Source organism: Rhinolophus hipposideros, assembly GCF_964194185.1.
Source record: "Rhinolophus hipposideros genome assembly, chromosome: 9".
NCBI lineage: Eukaryota > Metazoa > Chordata > Mammalia > Chiroptera > Rhinolophidae > Rhinolophus > Rhinolophus hipposideros.
Genome location: NC_138055.1, coordinates 34,083,803 through 34,107,119, shown reverse-complemented (window position 1 = coordinate 34,107,119; position 23,317 = coordinate 34,083,803). Strand labels below are relative to the sequence as shown.

Here is a 23,317-nt window from a genome sequence, read left to right as displayed (position 1 = left end):
TAATTGGTATAACTAAAAGACAACATGAATAACACTTTCTAAAAAGAGGATAGAGAATATTTTTATGAAAAATAAAATAACTTTGTTACAGATACTAAACTGTAGACTTATTGGCTTTTAAACTCTCATATCTGTATGAATTTAGCAGATTGTAGATTTTGAAAATGGGTTTTTCCTCTGAAAATTTTTTCAGAAAGCTATGCCTTGTTGTTGAAGTGTCAAAAATATTATCTCTATACATTACATATAATTTTAGCATAGTTTATTGACTGGACTAATTGAAACAATAATGTCTGATGATCACATGGAAAATTTTACAAGTAGTTTTGAAAACCTTAGCCTTGTGAAAGAGATCTAGAAAATACATGTTGACTCTAATTTTTGATCAACCTTCTCCCTTTCCTCCCTGCATCTGTTTTCACTTCTCTTACTGGCTCTATTGCCAGGATTAGACTACCTACCTGTTACCAGAATTACCATTTTAATTCCATAGAAAATAGTTAACATTATCATCTGATTAAATCTATCCTTTACTTCTATATAATGGGTAAATCCAGGACATAAAGATTCCATAGTAAACTAAATTTAACAGGGAGAGAAAGAGATTGAGTGCCTAATGTTTTGCATTTCCTTGATAATATTTACATTAGGCCTACAGTCTAATTTTCATTTATTTAGACTCAGTGATTAGTTTGTTGCTTCAGGTATCTAAATGTGTCCTTGTTCTATTCTAGTCCTATTTAAATCTGCTATTTTTACATGGAATATGGCATTTTATGAATTTTTCCTGCACCACTGAAATTGTAAAAAAATAATAATATTTGGAACTGAATGATGAAGTTCATAGCTTAAGTAAGAGTGCTTCTCACTTTAGAAAAGCGTTAAATATATGGTGATGGAAAGAAAACTGACTCTGGGTGGCGAACACACAACGTGATAATATAGATGATGTAATACAGAATTGTACACCTGAAATCTATGTACCTTTATTAACAATGGTCACCCCAATAGACTTTAATTAAAAAAAGAAAAGAAAAAGAAAAGCAAAGAACTTGTAACATTTATAGTAAAGCTTTCTAGGAGACAATCATATTACAGTTCAAAGTGGGGCATTAAAAGATTATAAAACTTTGTGTGGGATTTCCCACCTTATTAAAAATTCTTATAATGTTTTACATGTTCAACTCTTAAAGTCTGGAAAAGGGATTGGTGGAGAATTAAATGATTCATGAGACCTGAGGTAACCTCTGAAAATGGTTCGCTATTTGCTTGACGCAGAGAACCCCACAAAATCCTGTAAATCGAGAGGTTCAAATCTATGGGTTCATTTTAAGAACACTCGTGGAACTGCCCAGGCCATCAAGGGGATGCGTATCTGAAAAGCCACCAAGTATTTAAAGGATGTCACGTTACAAAAACAATGTGTGCCATTCCATCGTTACAGTGGTGGAGTTGGGAGATGTGCCCACGCCAAACAGTGGGGTTGGACGCACGGTCGTTGGCCCAAAAAGAGTGCAGAATTTTTACTGCACATGCTTAAAAATGCAGAGAGGAATGCAGAATTTAAGGACTTAGATGTGGACTCGCTGGTCATTGAGCACATCCAAGTGAACAAAGCTCCCAAGATGCAGCGCAGAATTTACCGAGCTCACAGGCAGATTAACCCGTACATGAGCTCCCCCTGCCACATCGAGATGATCCTCACTGAAAAAGAGCAGACTGTTCCGAAACCGGAAGAGGAGGTTGCTCAGAAGAAGAAGATCTCCCAGAAGAAACTGAAGAAACAAAAACTTATGGCCCAGGAGTAAATTCAACATCAAATAAATGCTAATAAAAGGAAAAGCAAAAAAAAATATATATATATGATTCATGAGAATCCTAAAGAAATTCAGAAGTCTTGATTTAGAAGCTATCTGGCTCATATAAATATTCAGTGATTGTTTTATGAAGGGATGAATTTATCCAGTCATTTATTCCACACAGAACTACTGAACATTTGCAATGTAGCCATCCTGATTCCTGTTGCTGGAGATAATAGTGGTAAACATTCAGACAGACTCTGCATCATGAAATTTTAATTCTAGTGAGAATAGATAGACAATGAACTTGTAGAAAAATAAGCACATACCATCATTTTAGATAGCTCTAAATGTGTTGGAAGAAAACAAAACAAGACCAAGAAAGGAAGGCTTCTCCAAAGAGGTGACATTTGAGTTGATCCTCAAATGATGAGAAGGAACCTGGTGTCAGAAACCTGTGGTACAAACATTTCAGGCAGAGTCATTAGCAGAAACAAAGGTGGTGTGTTCCTGATGTTAAAATACAAAATTTAACCAAGTAAATTTTGAAGATCTAATGGCTGTATTATGCGATTCATGCATCAGACAGCATCCCTTCTAGCTCTATGAGTTGTACAAAATGGAAGTCTTTTGTAGGAAGAAGGACAGGGCAAGGGAGCTATTAATAAAAGAAAGGATTCTTTATGGGCCTGGGTCATCTTTACTTTGAGGGAAAGGGAATAAGGAATGGGAATGGTGTCTATCATGCAAATTGCCTCTTCTTTTTTTTTGGGGGGGGGTTGAGGGTTGAGGGAGTGGGATGGGGAGGATCCACATGACAGATTATGTTACTGGTACTTGACCAGAAAATATCAGACTGGTTGATTAAGATTTTGTTTCTGACAGAGATTGAAACTGCAATTAGATCAGGTAGTAAACCTAGATTTGGTATCTGGTATCATGAGCTTTTAACACCGAGAAGAAGAAGACCAGCATGGTTGTAGCAGAGTGAAAAAAAGAAAAGGATTCTCAGATAAGGTCAAAGTAGATAGGGTCTAGAATCCAGACTTTACACCATATGAGGCTTTGTAATTCATCAGTGTCTGAATTTATTCTAAGTGAAATAGAAAGCCATTGATAATTCTAAACAGGGAAGTTTTATGAACTGACTTATACTTTTAAAAGAATATATGAATGAACGGATGGATGGATGATGGATGGCTGGATGGGTAGATAAATGGATGGATGAATAAATGAATGAGGCTCTTCTTCCCAATGAGGTCAGCTGGGAGGAAGTGGAGAGTAGAAATTAACAAAAGAAGTGCCTTCCTTCAAATGCTTAATGTATACATTGTCCACAGAAATATCTCAGAAGCCAAACGGCATATTTCCTTATTTCAAGGCAGAAGTACTTTGCTGGAATTATCTTCTGGTGCTAACTTACTTTCTGGGACTCATCAGAGAAACTCTTTATGAGTCTTCTTAGAAAAGATAATATGGAAATAACAAATTTATAACATAACTTTGAAAGGGCTAACTTTACACAAGAAGGCTAGAAGGAAAAATTCACATTGCTGTGAACATTTTAAAAGAATTTTGGGAGCATGTTGGAATTTATAACATAAAAGAGCAGCCCAAACTGGTTAGATTCTGCATCCATGTGGTTGTTGCTTCAAATAAAAAGAAAAAGAGGAAGAGCTGTCTGATTGGGATGTGACAAGTTGTTAGCAAATTATTACATCAGACAATCAAAGGAATATTTACTACTTCTGTGAAATTTATTACTTTAAGGGATTAACTCTGCATGATTTCTTTCTTTATTCTTTGTAAAGATTATTGGAATTATTATGGAACTAAATTTTAGAGTCTGTTTTAACCTTTGATGTTTTATGACACACACAAACTTTTAAGCTTGCTTCAAACATTTGGAAATCATCCAGGGGAAAGAAGACATCCTGACACATAAAGATGGGGAAATCTAACTGGTATTTAATCTGTTTTATTCTTTTCAAAATCCCTGTGAATCAGGCATGATTTCTGTTTTCCAGAGAAGAAACTGAGTCTCATAGGGTTTAAATTACTTGTCTAAGCCCACTAGTTGGTAATTGGCAAAGCTAACATTTGAACCCAGATCTCTGATGCCAAGACTGGGATCATTGATTGCTCCCCAAAGTTTGATCTTTGCAGGTATTTTAAAGAGGCAGAAATGTGCACATGTGAACTGATTTGAGAAACTTCATTCTTTGATTTCAGCATTTTAAACACTCCATTACCGTTATTAAAATTTCACCACCTACTTACTAGTTTGGTTTACTTTGAGGGATCAGAGATGCATCTAGCTAGAAAAGGCCATTTCCAGTGAGATCAGACTTGATGTAATTCTAGAAAGTGCTCATGCCTGAAATTCCACCTGCCTCTGGGACCTGTGACATATCAGCATGATAAGTTTTAAGATTTTTTTTTTGAGTGATAAGTCATAAGAATACCTAAGAATGCTGGGACATCAGGAAGGAAAAGGGTGTTAGAAAATGGACAGATGTGGCCTGTCTTTCATTTGAGTTTAAAGCAGGCCTTACTGAATTTTTAAAATTTTGCAAAAGAGTTTATCTGTGAGTCATAGACAATTGAGATACTCTAATATAAGCCCACAGTTCTAATTTATGAAGAAATATAACCTTTATTCTTATTTACATGGAATCTGGAGATTTAATGTCCCAGACTCTAAGCCCAAATAGTTGACAAAAAGTTCAGATAAAAATTCCAACAAGTTAACCAGAGGCAAATTTTTGCTGAGGCCTTAGTACACAAGGGAGCTAATCACAACCCTAACATAAACACACATGAAACTTAAGGTAGAAAATCAAGTCCAAAAATAATTGCTTGTCTGGCAATGCAAGAAAATAGAAGGGGGGAGGGAAAGGAAACCCCTATGTCTGATATCCTAGTTGTGCCACAAATTTCAACTTAATTTCTGGAAAGGTATTTAACTTCTCTGAACCCATATCTGCATGAATATAATGAAGACATTTCATCGCTCCCATTTCAGCCCAAGTATTTGTTTTAAACGATAAAAAAAAAAAATGTTTATTATCATGTATAATCTCATACATGAGAGATACCCAGGGAAATAAGTCACCCAAGGAGGTGGCTTAGAATTTGGGCTGAAATACCATCTGAACCTGAAACAAACAACAAACAAACAAACAAACAAACAAACAAAACGAAGGGTGTGAACGAAGCCAGTTATGGGAAGGTGACTAGGAAAAAGTAAGCTAAAAATGAGTAAGGTTTATTATGTAATGTTAAGGCAGTACCTTTTTCATTGATAAGAATTTCTGATGTTTCAGGCATCCTTCTCTCCCTTGAACAGAGGGGAAGCTACACTTACAAATGGAGATTTATTTTATAAATATATAATACTCTTACAAAAGAGTAATTTCTCTGCTTTCCCAGCTTCTCCTATGTCTGCTGTTTCTAAAAATTATCTGCTCAAAGTAATCCTTATGCCAAAGAGGCATACTTTGGGATGGCATATTCTGTTCTCTTACACCTTTATCTGTTTCAGCCTGAATATTTTGAGTTGCAAGTTTTCATAACTTAGGTAGCCTTCCTCTTAACAGGACACACAAGGAATGATGTGTATTCTCTTAGCAATCACCTGAGTTGATTGGGATCTTTGATTTAAGAACTTGGGAAAAATATTTTAACATTTTTTCTTGTTTCTTTTTAGGATTATCTAGGAGCTTGCATTGTCCTCACTGCGTCTATTGCATCCATTAGTGGGTCTTCCAATTCTGGATTGGTGGGCTTAGGTCTTCTGTATGCACTTACGGTAGGTATGGATGGAAATCTATTTTTGTGCAATGTTGGAGAAGGTACTTTCCAAATTTATTATAAACTCTTATTCATGGATGTTAGGGAATAAGTTTGAAATTCATTACAAGATGATATCTTGCAAATATTAATAGATTTGGGCACAAAACAACTGTTAGGACAGCCTGGATTCATGTCTGATATTGCGAACTAATTTTTATAAACTGTTCAATTTTTAGAAACCCTATGGTCAGAGTGCCCACAAGGCTCCTTGGGATCCTTGTTCTGAGTTTCTCACAACCCATTTGGGCACACAAAAATGAAGGTGAATATAAATGAGATAAGTGCTAACAGAGGTCCATACCACTGTCAATTGTGTAGGCAAATCAGGACTTGACAAAACAGTGACATTTGAGGAACCTCGAAGAAGAGCAGACACCTTCCTTGCCCACTTTATCCCATGGCGTTCTCTCTGGTCTCTGATATCCTGCGGCATTTATGAATTGTACCATAGGATGTACACAAACTGCCCAAGTCATTCTATCTCCAAATATCCAGTGATTGCAAAAATGTATACTTCATTTTAAATGTTTTTTTTTGTTTTGTTTTGTTTTGTGTTTTTGCTATCTGACACAGATAACCAATTATTTGAATTGGGTTGTGAGGAACTTGGCTGACTTGGAAGTCCAGATGGGGGCAGTGAAGAAAGTGAACAGTTTCTTGACTATGGAGTCTGAGAACTATGAAGGCACCATGGGTATTGCTCGGAATATTTTGTTTCACTTAAATATGTATTTTATTTAAATATTAGTCGTGCGTCAGACACATTGTCATTTTTGCTTTTGTTTTCCACTTCAACATCCATAGAATACCCTCTTATCTTGACTTTACTTGATTAGGTACACCTGAGATGATAAGACTTTTTAGGCCTGAAAAGTCTTGGATACAACCAGAGTCCCAAAACATATTATTTAGTCATGTAAAAAGAATTATAAAAATATTTGGACTTTATTACATTAATTACCAGCCTAAACTAGAAACAATTGTATTTTCTTTCCCAAGACCTTATTAACTTAGATGTCAGGAAACTTGGATCTTAAAATACTGACTGAGATTCTCAGCTTTGATGGAATTAAGTTGCCAGGAAATTCAATACTGAGGACAGAATAATCTTTCTTTAATTCAAATCTCATCCTTAAAATGCATTCCTTTTCCTAAATCCTCCAGTAGCTATCCACATCTTCAAAGACAATCCACATAATTTAGATAAGACCACTAGACCCTTCATTGGTCAACCCTTGCCTACCTACCTCATCTCTCATCATCCACTCATACACCGTTTACTCTGGCCATGCCAACAGGCTGTGTGCCTTCTTTTTATTTTTTTCTTCTCTTTTATTTTTTTCTTTTCTTTATTTTTTTCTTCTCTAAGTATTTGTAAATACTTGAAACAAATTTCCCCATCCATATCCTTTATGATTCATCTCAGACACCATCTCCTCTTGAAACCCTCCTGGATGGGTTACCACCTTCTATGATCCCAGAACGCTTTGGGCTGGCCTCCTTCATGTGACTCTCTGTGCAGTATCGTAGATGCTGACTTGCTTATGTGCTTCCCCCAGGACACCTTGAGGCATGTCTTTCATCTCCATATTTCCAACACCTTGCACAACACCCTTCACTTTTTAAGTACTCAAATGTTTGATGACCAACTGACTGAACAAATGAATCAACTCACAAATGAACTATCTTGAATAGACTGGAGTGACGGAATGCTGAAAAGACATAATACTGTTTAAGCCTCCAAAAAAACAAACAACCCCCCCCAATGTATTAAAAATTGTTAATCAAGAGGCCTTTACTCTAAACGTAATTTTAATTTTGAAAAAAACAAACAAACAGAATTTCAATCAGTATTGCTTTAAATTTAGAAAATAATTTGTATGTTACAAGTATATGTGTGTTCGCCCCAATCCCCTGCCCTATCCCCACCCCCCAGATCCTTCTCAAGTTCCAGAACATTGGCCACAGGAAGGGGAGATCAAGATTCATGATCTGTGTGTCAGATATGAAAATAATCTGAAGCCTGTTCTTAAACACGTCAAAGCTTACATCAAACCTGGGCAAAAGGTATGGAATTCACTGCCATTTCATTTATTTCATACAAATCTTCTTATGGGACCACTCTATTACCCCCTAACCTCTTCAGACATCCCAGCCAAATATTTTCACAGGATTCTTATATTATTCCCTACCCTTTACAGGTCAAATTATCTACATAAAAAAAAAAAGAGAGAGAGAGAGAGGATCAGAATAAAATACATGTTCTCTAAGTCATAGTGGCATTCATTAGTCTCCCAAGAAAATCAGGGAAGTCAACAATAGATGTGCTTTTCAAAATTTCTGGCTCTGGCTCATAGCCATACTAGACATCCCCTTGAAAACATTTGCATTTGGACAGTTATTGTCCCCAAATGATTTATTTTAGTTATTTTAAAAAGAGCATGCGTGCAGAAAAAAAATAGACACATTCTACTTTTTCTTATACAATCATCACTTCCAAGATAAAATGAAATATTTACTAGTTCAATAATATACTAAATGTAAAAGTTAAGCCACAAATGAAAAACAGCACAATCATAGAAATAAAAACTGTTAGAATAGAATCACTGAAGATTGGTAAGGACCCTATATTTTTATCTTAATAACGATTTTTCATAAGGGAGATCTGAAAAGAGAACGATGATATTAACGTAAGTATTTAAATAGAATTTTGGTTTCACTGTGGTGTCTTATCTAAGTTAAAAGTATGTTTGCTCATTTTCTATCATTTGTCTGAGTCTTCTCTCTGAGTGACACTTGCATTTTTAGGTGGGCATATGTGGTCGCACTGGAAGTGGGAAGTCATCATTATCTCTGGCTTTCTTCAGAATGGTTGATATATTTGATGGTAAGTTACTAACTAAATTTTTTCATTGATCATGTGAAGTTTTCCACTTAAAAAAATGCAACATCAACTTACCTAATCCTGGAGAAATAAAAAGGAAATATTTATAAAGACTTCGTGTCCTACAGCCCATGGGTTGAGACAGGTATACCATATAAACAGTCCAGAATTAAAGACAAAGAACATAGAATTGGGGGAAATGAAATTATTAGCTCAAAACTCAGTTCTAGAGATTGTTGTTAAAGAATTCCAGTAAACTGGTAAGATGAAAACAAGGCCACCCATTTTTAATTGCAATAGATGGTGGTGACATTTCAAGAGGAAGAAGAGAGAAGAAGGCCATCCTGTTTCCCACAGACTAAAAATGTATCTCTTTCTATCCAAAGAAAAAAATACAAGGAGATATGTCATTTGCATTTTTAATTTTGGTGTATGACTCTAACCATCATCTTTTTTTTTTTTAAGTTTATTTGGGTGATAATTGTTAGTAAAGTTAGATTTCAGGTGTACAATTCTGTAATACATCATCTATGTATATCATATTGTGTGTTCACCACCCAGAGTCAGTCATCTTCTTAATAACATTGTTTAATGATGTTGAACATTTTCTGAGGAGTCAATCTTTGCTGTAAAATGCCAAGCACATGTTGACAATATACAAAAATATTCATTGACAAAATTATTAATAATGTGATACATAGGAATAATTTAATCTCTGCTTTAAAAATATCACATTATTTAGTCTATCAAGTGGCCTATAAATAGGCCAGCACATAAGCCATCTTGAATAAAAGAGGATCCATCAAATTAGAGAACTTAGAAGATGCTTGACCATCAGCTTAGAGAAGTGCTTACTATTATCTGTAATGATTATAATGATGATAGTACTTGACGTTTTTATTGTATTTGACAGTTTATTTAATTTAATTTAATTTATACAACAGCTCTATGAGGTAAGAGGTCAGTGTATAAATACAAAGTTGAACTGTGGTAATTGTACTCTCTTTGGGGTTTAGATTCAAGAACAGGGTAGTTAACTGCCACTGGATTATCAGCTTCCCCTTTCCAAGACTAGTAATAATACACAGATGCTTTAAGGATTTTCAGTAGGGATTTGCATTATAAGCCAATTGCATGATTCAAAGACAATTGATAGACACTTCTCTTTAAAAAACTATCATTATGACTGAGTATATTAGATGAGCTCGATCCTCAGGAATCCAGAAACATGATTTCATATCCCATATGACTTATTCTCTTATTAATAGTGTTAAGCTATTAAGATTTTAATAGATTTAATAGATTCCTGAAAGAAAGTTTAAGCTAATCACTTTTCCTGTTCTTGAATCTAGTCAGCTAGAAAAAAGGACTCCAGTTGCCATTCTTCACCTGACATGCTCATCTCATATGGCCATATTGATTTGCACAAAGTGATCTGATAAAATAAATCTATCAAGTTGAGGCAAGGACATCATGATTGCACAAGTCTCTACAAGTCTATGTACACTATGAAAAAATTCATTAAAATTTGGCATCTATAGAGTTTACTTTCTTATTTGTACTCTGTACTCTTCAATCAATACAAGAGAGAATAAGACAGAAAAAAATCCCTGTCTTCAAGGAGCTTGTATCCTAGGTGGCAGAGAGAGACAATAAAAAAGATCAGTAAATGTATATAGAATGTCCTATGAAGGAAAATAAAGCAGGGAACCAGAATAAAGGAATATTGGAAGGAAGACGACCCACTAAGGGGAAAGAAAAGGATTTGGGTCTGTATGAACCACATAAACTGAATAAAACTGGAACATTCCTTTAGGGGGAAATACTTAAGAAAGAGGAAATATCACTGAAATGTATATTTTTCTTAGAGACATATGACTTTTTAATTCCTAAATGCAAAGCCTCGTTTTCTGAATTTAAACCCTGAACTAGGAAAGTACTTTCAATTAGTAAACAAATATTATTTTACTTGCGATTTTGCTACATGCCTGTCATTTTTGTTTCTCTTTAACAGGAAAGATTGTCATTGATGGGATCGACATTTCAAAACTACCACTGCACACACTACGTTCTAGACTTTCAATCATTCTCCAAGATCCAATACTATTCAGCGGTTCTATTAGGTAAGTGACACGTTCAACAGAAACCTGAGTGCTGCAGGATTGACCCTTTGTCTCATAGGATGTTTTACTCAGAATTGCTTTACAGGTAGGTGTGAAATGACATTATCAAGATGATAAGATCACATATTCTGTCCAAAAATTTGGATTGGGGAACCGTAGAATTGCTAAATTAACCTATAGAGGCCAATCTTTTATGTCCCCAGGAACTCTTTGATTTTACAAAAGTCACTTTTCCTCTGTACTTGGGGCATTGATTCTTGGCAGATGTTTCCTAGGTGTTCCACCCTACAGATATCTTGCTTAAGTCTTTTATGTCTGGCCTGGCCTTAGCAGATATTGAATCTGGTTAGTACCCTTCCCTCACAACTTTTGCTTCAGCTAAAATTGCTTTTAAGAAGCTGCTTCAGCTTTCTTTATGTGTGGTTTGTGGCTACCCATGGAGGGGGGAAAAATGGTGGAGGTATCTACTCTCTGCTAGGTGCTTTAAATATATTCTCATTAAATCCTCAGACTATTACTCTATTCCAGAAATTATTATCCCCATTTTACAGATGAGGATTTTGAACTTCAGAGAAACTGTAACCTGCCCAAGTTCATACACTTAGTGATAGAACTTTGATTCCAAATAAAGCTTGTTAGACTCTAAAGTCCGTAGAGGTGTCATCTACCCGATCGTATGTCTCATTTCATCCATCCTTTGTTCTCTTTTGCTCCTCTCCTCCATCCACTTAATTACAAAGAAGTATTTGGCACCTGCTTTTACTAATCACTTCTTTTCTTGAATAGAAAATATATGTCAGATTGTGCAATATTCAGCTGTACCATTAATTAAAAGTTCTGGATATATCAAGTTATTAACAATACCATAGTCAATTTATATCTATAAATATAATAAATATACTACTTTTATTGTGGTTGGTACAGCACAGCTCATCTAAACTAGGTTTATATGCTCCTGTATAGACTTATGTATTTAACATCAGTTGTGTAGGAATATTTTGCTAGACATTATTCAAGTTATATTAAACGTAATATTAAAGTGGATGAATACAAATGATGAATTTTATTATATCTTATCATGTATATACACTTCCTAATTACATAATCAAAAACCATTTTTCATAACATTAAGATCATTCATTAAATCATCAAACATAAGCTGAATGCCTGCTCTATCCTAAGCACTGTTGTGGTACTGAAGATACAGCAGGAACCAAAACAAATGGGGTTTACATTTTAAGGAAAGGGCAGCAATACACAAACATATGTAAAAATTTCTTAATTTTACTTATTAACTAATTAACTGATTTTTTCCCCCTATAGATTTAATTTAGATCCAGAGTGCAAATGCACGGATGACAGACTCTGGGAAGCTCTAGAAATTGCTCAGTTGAAGAATATGGTCAAATCCCTACCAGGAGGTCTAGGTAAATTTTCTAAATTATACATTTAGTTTTTACATTTACAATTAATTCTATGTAACTCTGGCTATGTTTTATGCGAGAATCACATAATTCTAGTGTTAAATCCCCTGATATTTATAATAATCTTCTAAAGGTCATTAGGGCAATTCAGAATTTAATAATTTTGCATGAGGTACAAGAGGATGAACTTTATAACATTCTGTTCCATGTGTGCACTCCAGAATATTCCAGTTAATACATTTATTCCCTTTTCACCATTGGTGGGCACAGGTCACTTTACTATTTCCTTGTGGTCATTCTGCTCACATGATCAACACAATTACTTACCCTCAGTACATGGATAAAAGGACTGAAGAGCCTGTTAGGTTCAACGAGTACTCAGTGGCATCTAGGAGCAGGCATGTTCTTCACATTGGCCACCATTTTCTTTGCTGCACAGACGGCAAATTCCTTTTATTTATATAACATAATTTTTTGAAGGCGTTCTTTTCTGTTACCTTGTCGCAGTGTCAGTTTTGGTAACTTGCGTAAGGAATGGAACATGGACTCCAACAATCTCTGATGTAAATTCGGCCCTAGAGGTAGTACAATTTCTGTCAAATAACTGATGACAGAACAAAAGAACAACATGGATAACGAAAAAACATGATTAATGAAACAACAGAGAGTTCATGATATAGTCTTTAATTTATAAAAATGAACATCTATAGTTTTGGACTTGTGCTTCCTTAACATTTGAACCTATTTAACAAAGCAATCTGAAAGATAAAGGTTGGCTGATATTCTAGTGTTAACTATGTAGTTACCAAATTGTGTTTTGGCATTTTGTTGTTGTTGTTGTTTCTTAAATTAACCTACAAAATAAAACCATGTTTATTTGTTAGTTTATTTGTGAAGGAGGACCTTGTCAAAAACAATACTTTTTTATGATTTTAAGTCCCAAAGAGAAGGTATTTTGCAAACAAAAATTGTTTAAAACATGACAGCATGTTTTTAAGAATATTTTCATTGACCTTACCAGTGTCAGACTGTGGGAATAATTCCAGGGGTCTGGATGAACTTTTCCATGATAATTTTGATGTCTTGTCTGGAAAGCCCAGCAAGTCTACTTGAGTAATTGATAATGCTTATAGACCTTTCCCCCTTGGTATTTAGAGACCATTTCCCTTGCCATTAATAGTCAGAAATACAGGCAATTATTATGTTGGTGCAAAAGTAATTGCGGTTTAAAAATTTAAAAATAATTGCAAAAACCGCAATTATTTTTGCACCAATCTAATATATCTTTATTGTCCTCTTCTCTGACATGAGAGCTGCATACACCTGGTTTAAATCATGTGCATGGGCTTATGGTACAGTGTTAGCAATAGGGGATTGTATTTACGCTATATAACTGAATGCTGTTTATGCTCATTGCCTTAATGAAGAGTATATCAATTGCTTGAAAAAGACCTGGTGTAGGCCAACTCTGGTGAAGAACATTCATCATCTCTAGCATCCTCCTTATTTTTTATGTAAATTAAAATTTAGAGAATATATGCATAGCCTCCAAACATAAGAAATTATAAGAATTTGATAAATGAGAATATAATCAATAGAAATTACCCACACCCACACACAACCCTACTAAAAAATGTTTGAATTCTAATAAAAGAGACATTTTGGAAACAGAATTTATCTTAAACTCACAATAGCACATTTTCTGAAATGTGGATAGAAGAAAAAAAAAAAAGAAAAGAAAAATAATGAGGATATAACATTCATTTATCCAAGCAACAATGTTTTATTCAGCTACTATGTCAGATGCCATCATAAGTGTTGAGGACACATTGATGAACAAAAGCAAACCCAGTCTTTACCCACTTGGAGCTTACAGTTCAATGATAGTATAATGGAAAAATAAATGAGTATTGGAGTTGAGAATATTGTTTCTTGCCGAAGTCTAATTTATCTGTGTGATCTTGGGCAATCCACTTCATCTCTCTAGGACTTAGATAATTATATGAAATAATCTCCTTGGATAATTATATTACATAATTAAACAATCTCCAAGGCCTTCCAATCTTCAAAATGTTTAACAGTATTTTATGTTCTACTCTACAGAGGTAACCTACCGACTGCTGTCAAAACTACAATGGCCCAGGGTCATAGTCATTTTTCCAAAGTAAAATTCCTCTTCACGTTTCACATAGGAAATCCTTGCATCCATACAGAATGACATCCAGCATGCTCTTTAAAATTCAATGTGCTTTTCACTATTTTGCCCAAGGAAAATGGTAGCAGTGTTTCGTTAGTGAAATCTTTGTTTCTTCCTGTGTTTCAGATGCAGTTGTCACAGAAGGGGGGGAGAACTTTAGTGTTGGACAAAGGCAGCTGTTTTGCCTGGCGAGGGCCTTTGTCCGCAAGAGCAGCATTCTCATCATGGATGAAGCCACAGCTTCCATTGACATGGCCACAGTGAGTGCACTAAGTTTTTTAAATTGATGAGTTGGAGAAATGCATGTGAAAACTACCATGTATTTTTTCCTGTTTGGGTTCTGAGTTCTCAGTACTATTATTTTGAGTGTCGTCTCATTCATCTGGTTGCTCAACTGATGATAGCACATTGAGAATTACAATAAATGAGATGGGCCGCTAGTTTTAAAGGTGTTCCCATTGCCAATAAACATAAAATAAATTTGCCATTATTTTTTGTTAAATTCTCAAAACAGTAAAATTCCAGGGCTCAATTGTTGAGGATACTATACTGTATTCAAGTATTCAAATATTATCATGGAAATTCTAAAATGAAGTATGCAGGTCTTTATTTAGTAGAATCTATTGATAACCAAAACCAAGCATTACTTTTTAAAGTTTGAAGAAGGATTCACTAGAATTAATAATGGCTAGAATTCATAATGGTCTTCTCAATATGTTTATGGTAACAAACCAGAAATTTTGTCTTTTGGAAGAAATTGTTTAAAAACATCAAATATGTCCAAGAAAGATCTTTCTAGAAGGCTATGATTGAGAGGAGAAAAGTCATATTGAACCACAAACTGTATGACCCAGCAATGAATGTTGTTCTTATAAAAGTTAACTTGATATTAAAAGATTGGCATCAGAAAAGACAAAAATAAAAAATATTCACAACCTTATGTTATTTTCTTGCTGTACACTTTAGAGGGGGTAAAATTACCCATAAAAGTGAGATAGTTTCAAAATTAAAAGTAATTGTATATGGAGATGCTAATTTGACATCATTTCTTCCTACTAAGACTGATCAACTAAAGTATCTGTACAAAGTTACAGTACATTGTTCTAAAAATTAACATAATTTAAAGCAATAAAACAGTTTCTAATCAAGCCATTTCACCAAATAAGCACAACTATGTACAAATTAGTATTAATTACTCAGGCTTTACACTACTGAGGGTTAAGCTAGCATGAGCTTGCTGCTGGGGCCTGCTCCCTGTTGTACCTTCTGTGGAAGACTTAGTGGGAGTTCTCAGAAGGGCTTGGGCACACTGGAGCACTGTTCTTGGGGACAAAAGAGATAATTCAGACTTTGTTTATTTTTTGGCAGGAAAACATTTTGCAGAAAGTGGTAATGACAGCTTTTGCAGACCGAACCGTTGTTACAATAGCTGTAAGTATGGGAGATGGAGTTCATTTATTCCTCTTTGGTTTTTGTTCCAAGATTCAATAATCTTTATTTTTCAACTATTTCAATATGCTTTTGCTGAATCACATATTTCTTTGCTAATGTTTCTGTATCTTTGCAAAAAAAAAGAAAGAAAAAGAAAAAAAAAACAACCTGCTGTGCTCTGAAAGCCTTTACACTGTTTTGTTCCAGACTGTCTGCTCTACCCATAGCCCCTAAGTTACAATGATAGGACTTATAAGTTTCTAGCAGATCATGGCCTGTGCTTTTTCACCAGATACAGATAGTAGCTCATGTGGGATAATTCTCTTTTCAATAATCTGATGATCTGATGAGCAGTTTCAGAAGCAAAATTCTTAAATTTGACTGCCAGTTCTTCTACTATTTACACTTAATTTCTATGTTTCTATTCACTTAACTGTTTTTAAAAAGAAGCCAGTGAGATACCTCCCAGCTGAGGCAACTACTTTTCTCTTAACTCCAGATTGAGAATCGCTTAAATCTTTGTAATTCACGTTACAGCTTACTTAAAATAGGCCATGGTTTTCTTTCTTCCTCTTTGCAGATGGGTAGATTCTTGCTCACATTTAGCCTCCTTATTTAACAAAAACTGTTTTGCACCTGGACAATTTCCCTTTTGTTGATTCTCTTCTTTTCCTTCCGTTTTTCTTTTCTCTCCAGCACCGAGTCTCTTCCATTTTGGATGCAGGCCTTGTTTTAGTCTTTTCTGAGGGTATTTTAGTGGAATGTGATACTGTTCCAAACTTGCTCGCCCACAAGAATGGCCTCTTTTCCACTTTGGTGATGACCAACAAGTAGAGCTTCATGAAGTACTCTGCCGAGAATCCCATTCTCTGGTAGCTATCTTAGCGGCGTCCCCTCAGTAAGGCAAAGCTAATACAAGGATTCCAGGGGAGGGAGGTGGTGAGGGAACTAACTACAGGTATTATCACACAAATCAGCCCAACCAGGTGCTTCAGTTATGTTCAACTCAAATGAGGCACAAGCTTCTGTTCTCAAATGTATGCATGCAAGAAAGAGTGTTTATGGAAACCAGAAACTGAGAACCAGATTTACCTCTGTCCTAAGAACCAGTTTCACTATTGCTTGGGGAGGTTTTGTTAAGTGTCCTTAAAGATACCATGCATGTTCTCCACCTGTCCTGAAGAATGCATTAATTTAAATAATTACTTAAGTGTAACTGTTGAGTAATGGGAGTTATATATGGAGTGCTTGCTTAAGCTTCAACTTTATTGAATGATGCATGGGGAAAAAGAGTACCCTTTGAAATATGACTTTTTCAAGGCTTCAGGAAATGATGCCCCATCAGGGCCCACCTGCTGTAAACTGGGCCTAAGAAAAGAAAACCTACTTTCTCTCACTTTACTAGTAAACTTGGTGATTCCTTCTGCCCTGTAGGAGTCACCTGATTAATTCATTCACACTAAAATATGAATGATAAAGTGTGCATGACTTAATGGGTGAGAGAATTGCCTAACTTGAAAACTGGTTCTATGATATTTTCAAGAATTTTCTCACTGGAGAGATAGGAAGATATTTAGGGGGAGAAAGAACTTCCTGTTCCCCTTAAGTGCACAAGTAAAAATGGGGAAAAATAAACCCTTGCTTACTGAAAAGACAGGTTTTCTCTATTCTGCATGAAGCATGGAGAATATTGTTGGGTGGTCCTATTTAGTCTACACCTGGAAGATTACTTGAGCATAATCTGTATTTTTCACTAAGAAATTATGTTATCATTGCTGTTCTCTTACATTCACTGAATACTTTTTTATATATTTATATATCTTTCACCTATTCTTTATTTCAAGACTACTAGTGTGGATGGAGGTGGGCACCAGAATACCTAGAATTATCCCCACTAGATACCCAGAAAGCTGTGGGAGAGAACAAATTACTGTGGGACCATCTCCTCTTAACAGGTGCATAGGAGAGAACACACCACCAATTTGTGGTAGACCCCTTGTAAAATGACATTCAGCTCTATTAAGAATAACTATTTTTCCTTTCCTGCTAAAAGTTGTTCTGTTAATTTTGTTAACTGCCAAGTGAAAATTGTGGACCAACTTAAGATAACTTTCTCTCGCTTCTAAAAAGAAGCTTTCATGCACCAAAAGTGCGCATGGCATTTATTTATGAAAGTTATTTATTCTTCACTCTTAATTGGATTAATTTCTCTGGAGAATTTTGAAAATTTTACCAATGCTATTGCAATTGACACCATATTTTGTCAAGCAAAAAATAATTTGGATTAATGGAATAAACACCAGCTATATTTATTTTCATTGGCCAAGTTTTTCCAATGTTTTCAGTTTTTTAAATAAACATTATTTTAAAATATCAAGGCAATGTTTATAATATTCTATTTATGGATTTAGAAGCCAAATTATTTTTTTAGCATTCATGATATGGTTATTGAAGAACTAATTATTTTTTGGAAGGAAAATGCACAGCAGATATCAAACAGCACATTAAGTTTATTTTTTTCTAAATGTGTGAGTTTGCAAGTAGCTCTGGTCCATTCTCAAAGCTAGACATTATCTTCCAACTTGTGCTAATTCCTCAATATATATCATTAGTTACACATATTCAGTGAATGATAGATTTGTCTGTGGATGCTGAAAATAATGGTGCATATTCTAAGCTGTCATCTTTATCACACTCCATATGCATGTTTCTTTCCCCCTCTAGTTATGAGTCCCAACTATGACTGCTTGCTTTTCTGAAAGCATGCACATTGAGACTACCTCATCTAGATGGTCCAGGGCAGTAGATAAGCCTTTGCCCATCGAAGTGGTTTTAGGTTAGACTTTGGGTTGTTAGAAGGCACTTTGGAAGCCTGTGTATCAGTTAAACAGACGTTATTTCTAGGTTTAGTATTCCTGTCGGCATGCTAATGTTTTGACCTGCATGGTCCAGGTCCAATATGGTAGCACCAGCCACATGTGGCTATTGTGCTCTTGAAATATAGGTAGTCCAAATTGAGAGATGGTGCAAGTGTGAAATAGTCAATGGATTTCAAAGACTTCGTACTAACAGAGGAATGTAAAAGACCTCATTAGAAATTTTTATATCAGTCACCTATTGAAATAACATTTTGGATATATTAGGTCAAAATACGTTATTCAAATGGATTTCACCCATTTGTTTGTGCTTTTAAAAATGTGGCTCCTAAGAAATTTAAAATTACATATTTCTCACATTTGTAGCTCACATTATATTTCTATATAGATAAGCACTTAGCAAGAATAGTGAAAAGGCCCACTACACAGATTTTTTTCCCCTTGTAAATCCTAACAATAAAAAAAGTAATATTAATAGTAGCTGAAGTTTATTTGCTTGTATGTGTCAGAAAAGGTGCTGAAAATTTTTTACGTGGATTATCTCATTTGATCCTCACCACTGTTCACAGAGGCAGGTACTATTATTACCGTTATTGTACAGATGTGAAACTTGAGGCATAAAAAAGTCAAGTTTGTTGCTGGAGATCACACAACCAACAGGTGGTTAAACCAAAATATGAGCCGAGTCTAATTTTAGAACCTGCACTTTTAACCATAACACTCACAATGGCAGATGAACAATCCTCTAAAGTACCAGATACTCATTATGAAACACGTTGGTGGCAGGGTAGAAATAGCTCACATTTTAAAGTTAATTTAATAAGCCTGGTTTTGATGCTGGTTCTGTTATTTATTATCTATGTGATCGCCTGATTTTGTTTTATCTCTATGAACCACAGTGGTCTCCCCTATAAAATGGAGAGAGATAACACCCACATTTGAGAAACGTTCTGATGATTAACAAGTATGTGCGTGGAGCACTTAATGTGTAGTATGTGCTCAATAAGTGGTGGCTTTTATTATTATCAATTGCTAACACCAAAGTTTCTCTCCAGAGGGTGCCATGTGGAAAGAGAACGAGTGAGTGGTAGTAATCTCTGAAAACTAAGAGACGGGATGTCTGAACCCCTGGATAATCCACTCTAACCCTGCATGCCCGAAAGGACTTCCCCATATGGTCTTCCCAGAATTGACTACCTTCCAGAGTTATTCAAATTATGTTTAGCCCATGGAATTAGTTGACTCTACACAAGAGATAATTTTAGTCCATACTAAGCTTTAATCCAACTGGTTCACAATGGCTCTTCTTATTTAATTATTTGACAAAATATTTATTAGCCTGCTTACACTTCCTTGAAAATGATGAAACTACTATGTTAGCTACATTCAATTTAATACAGCCCATACAAGACCCAACCATATTGGCCAGTATTTTTAAATGTAGATAAATGATATGTTAAATAAGAAAGAAATAGAGGGACTGTACTTCTTGCACCTTTAAGCACCCCAAGGTAAATAAATGTCCCTGAGTGATTGGTGAAATGTTCATATCCATTGCTTTGGCTTGTACCTTAAAATTTGTAACAAATACATGTATTCTTTTTACTTACAGCATCGGGTTCACACTATTCTGACAGCAGACCTAGTTATTGTGATGAAGCGAGGAAATATTTTAGAATATGACACTCCAGAAAGCCTCTTGGCTCAGGAAGATGGTGTATTTGCTTCTTTTGTTCGTGCAGACATGTGAAGGGTTGTCTTAAAATACTTTTAATGTCTTAAAAGTATTTAAAATAATGGAGTCATAACCTACTTAATGGATCATCAGCTTGACCTTCATAAAGTGCCATCTTAAACTTTTACTCATTTTTATAAAGCTTGTTTGTTACATTGTAGAACTTTGTAATTAGTAACAATGTCACTTTACCAGTGAATATTGTATTTCCTATGTCAACATTTCTTCTTCCTAGTTTTGTTTTGTTTTCCAAGATATTACTGCCTAATATATTCATTACTAATGTTTTTCTAATGATTAAGCTACTCTACCTTTAAGAATAGCATGTTGTATTAAATCATGTAAGCTATTTTAAGTATTAAGTCAACCGGTAGGTTTTCTCATAATTTTAAGTCTGGTAAATATCTGTCAGGCTTAGAAGTTACAATGAGTATTCAGTATTATTACACTTATTTGTAAGAATATATTTTCCTTTCTCTTGTTGTTTCCAGATGTCACTGGACGAGAATAAAAGGACAAGTTTTCTAATCAGTTAGAAAATGAAACAATCAAATTCATTGTTTACTCTATGGGAATATTTTCTGTATTCTTTGACATTAGTAATACTGATGTTTCCTTTAGCAGTCTCTCTTTTTTTTAATCTAAATTGTTTCCTATCACCAAGAAATTATCACATTTATAGTAGCTCTGTAAAGCCAAAGCCTTAACTAGGAAGATCATGAAAAGAGTTTGAATATTTGAAAAATGATACTCAAGCTTCCATTTTAACCTGTCTGGTAAGAAGATAGCTGTGCCTTTTCCAGACTGAAGTTCAAAGAGTAATTATGTCCCATCTTTCAGTGGCAGGCTAGCTAAAGCTTTCTATGATTTAATTCATCATTAGATACATTTAGGATTCTAAGCCCTAAAATTCCACATTATTCAAGATTCAGGAGCGTAGGCATCTGGTCTTATTTGCACAGGACATATGTATGTGCCTTTTTTCTAGGGGAAGAGTGTACTTCTTTTAGAAATGTATGCCCAGTAGTGTCACACATGTATCCATTTGCTCCTGCTGTAATTTAATGTGCATGTAAAAAGTGCATCAAAAATGTTATTCTAATTGTAATGTGCATGTTAAGAGTACATCAAAAGTTGATGTTAAGAGTACATCAAAAGTGTTATGTTTTCGTAAATGTAAATTGATAAATTCAAAAATACTAAAAGTTACCTTCACTGTCATGCTAGCAGCCAAAGCTTTTGACTATACTAATTCTGTTCCCATCTAGTATAAATATCATTGATTTTTATATGAGGATCTGCATGCATTATAAAATTTGAAGAATTATGATTGATAGAAAAAGATAATTTATACTCCCTTCCTATAGTTCTTGTGTTCAGTTTATTGTATAGTATATTCACTCTTGGAAAATCTACAATACTTATTCAGAATATATGACTGGGCCTTCACCTGAATATAGAGTCCTAATGTTTACTTAAAATAAATTCCACAAGGATGGACAAAAATGTTTTTTTTGTTATTTAGCTTAAATTTTCACCCATTGCTGTATATGTCAAAATTCATTGGGAGAGAAATCTTATTTTTTTTTTGAAGCTAAGCAAACAGAATCAATAACTATTAATTTGATCTTGAAAATATTTTCTAAAAATCCCACCAATCCCCACGAAGTATTTCTGGCATGAGACGTCTTGTAAGTCTGAATTTGCATGATGCTTGTTATCAAGTTGTATCTCATTCTCAGAGAGAAATGAGGATTTACCTATAGAAATAATCCCTCACAATATTTGTAAATTATACCACGATACAGGCAATGTAAGTAGAAGCATATCTAATTACGCTAAACTGAGAATCATGTTTATCATTCTTTTATTCTAGTGGTCACTGATTCCCTCATAACTTTTAGTCACTTAAATTGAGTAAGTGTGTAATTGTTTACAAAACTAAATTGACCGAATAAAGTCGGGGATGATTTTTTTAATTCTTTAATTATTCAGTATGTTATATGTATGATCTATTGAATATAGAAATGACTTATCCTGAAATATTTTTTTACTGAAAAAAAAAATATATATAAAACTATCCTCAGCAAATCAAATTTTACAGTCTCAAATTGTACATTTAATTAATCAAATCAATTTTACAAATTTTAATTCCTTAACATTTGTTAAAAGCAATCAATGCATAAAACCTTATATGAAAATAAGAAGGTTACTGATTATCACTGAGAAATAAAAACTCTTTCTCTTAAAGGATTGTGCATCCTCACATTTTATGCTACTACTGATAGTCCATTCAAAAGTCAACTTAGCTCAAGAATGGATATCAGAAGACCCTTCAAAATAAGTAATACTTGAGATCCGGGACCACGTCGCATTTGTCTTTGCACCCTTGGCCTATAATGCCAGGCCCTATTAAATACAGTTGCTTGATGTATTGATTAGTTTCGCCACTAGCTATGTACCCAGAATTATAGGTTATTCTTTTCACTTCCTGTGTTATGTTCATTCTACTGTGAAAATATATTGGTTTGGTATTATATAGTAAGTTGCTCTTTTGTTTGCCTGATTAAACAAAGTGATTATTCTTTCACTTCTAATCCCATTGGGCATCAACGAGGACTGATCAATAGCTGTAACCCATGCTAGCTGCTGAGACAATACCTACCCGGCTTTGGCAGTTTCGTTTCACATTTACCACAGTCATGCACTTCATTCATTTCATGTATAGGTTCCAGGGAAGTTTTCATTAAGTGGAACAGCTATATCAATAAATTTTATTACATTTCTAATTAAATAGCTGGATGTCTGGACTTTTCTGCAAGGTTTATTGATCAATTCTTATGGCTGTCTTCCAATCTACCTTTTATCACTTACTTTGGAGTACGTTTTTTGGAGTTCTGTCATTTATGTGTACTACAGTGATAATCTCATTATTGACCCATTAACCAAACTTCAAGGCAGTCTTCTAGTCTCAGCCTCGAAATAAAAGAAAC

The 23,317-nt window shown here is 34.6% G+C and overlaps 1 protein-coding gene and 1 pseudogene across 3 annotated transcripts in view; both read left to right on the top strand.

The window, feature by feature from the left end:
* ABCC9 (ATP binding cassette subfamily C member 9) overlaps positions 1-23,115 on the top strand; it is a 106,721-nt gene extending 83,606 nt beyond the window's left edge. Inside the window, exons 33-42 of one of the 2 annotated variants that reach the window (XM_081061439.1) lie at positions 5,509-5,610; positions 6,228-6,348; positions 7,591-7,721; positions 8,463-8,541; positions 10,553-10,661; positions 11,985-12,088; positions 14,409-14,542; positions 15,651-15,713; positions 16,410-16,585; positions 20,202-23,115. In XM_081061439.1, coding sequence (XP_080917565.1) covers positions 5,509-5,610; positions 6,228-6,348; positions 7,591-7,721; positions 8,463-8,541; positions 10,553-10,661; positions 11,985-12,088; positions 14,409-14,542; positions 15,651-15,713; positions 16,410-16,547 — 981 coding nt within the window. In that variant the 3' untranslated portion in view covers positions 16,548-16,585; positions 20,202-23,115. The remainder of the gene's footprint in view (positions 1-5,508; positions 5,611-6,227; positions 6,349-7,590; positions 7,722-8,462; positions 8,542-10,552; positions 10,662-11,984; positions 12,089-14,408; positions 14,543-15,650; positions 15,714-16,409; positions 16,586-20,201) is intronic. The other variant, XM_081061438.1, reaches the window with a different exon arrangement.
* LOC308502892 (large ribosomal subunit protein uL22-like) lies at positions 1,254-1,808 on the top strand (annotated as a pseudogene). The gene has a single exon. The product of its transcript is annotated as a large ribosomal subunit protein uL22-like (transcript).
* Positions 23,116-23,317: the final 202 nt, after the last annotated feature.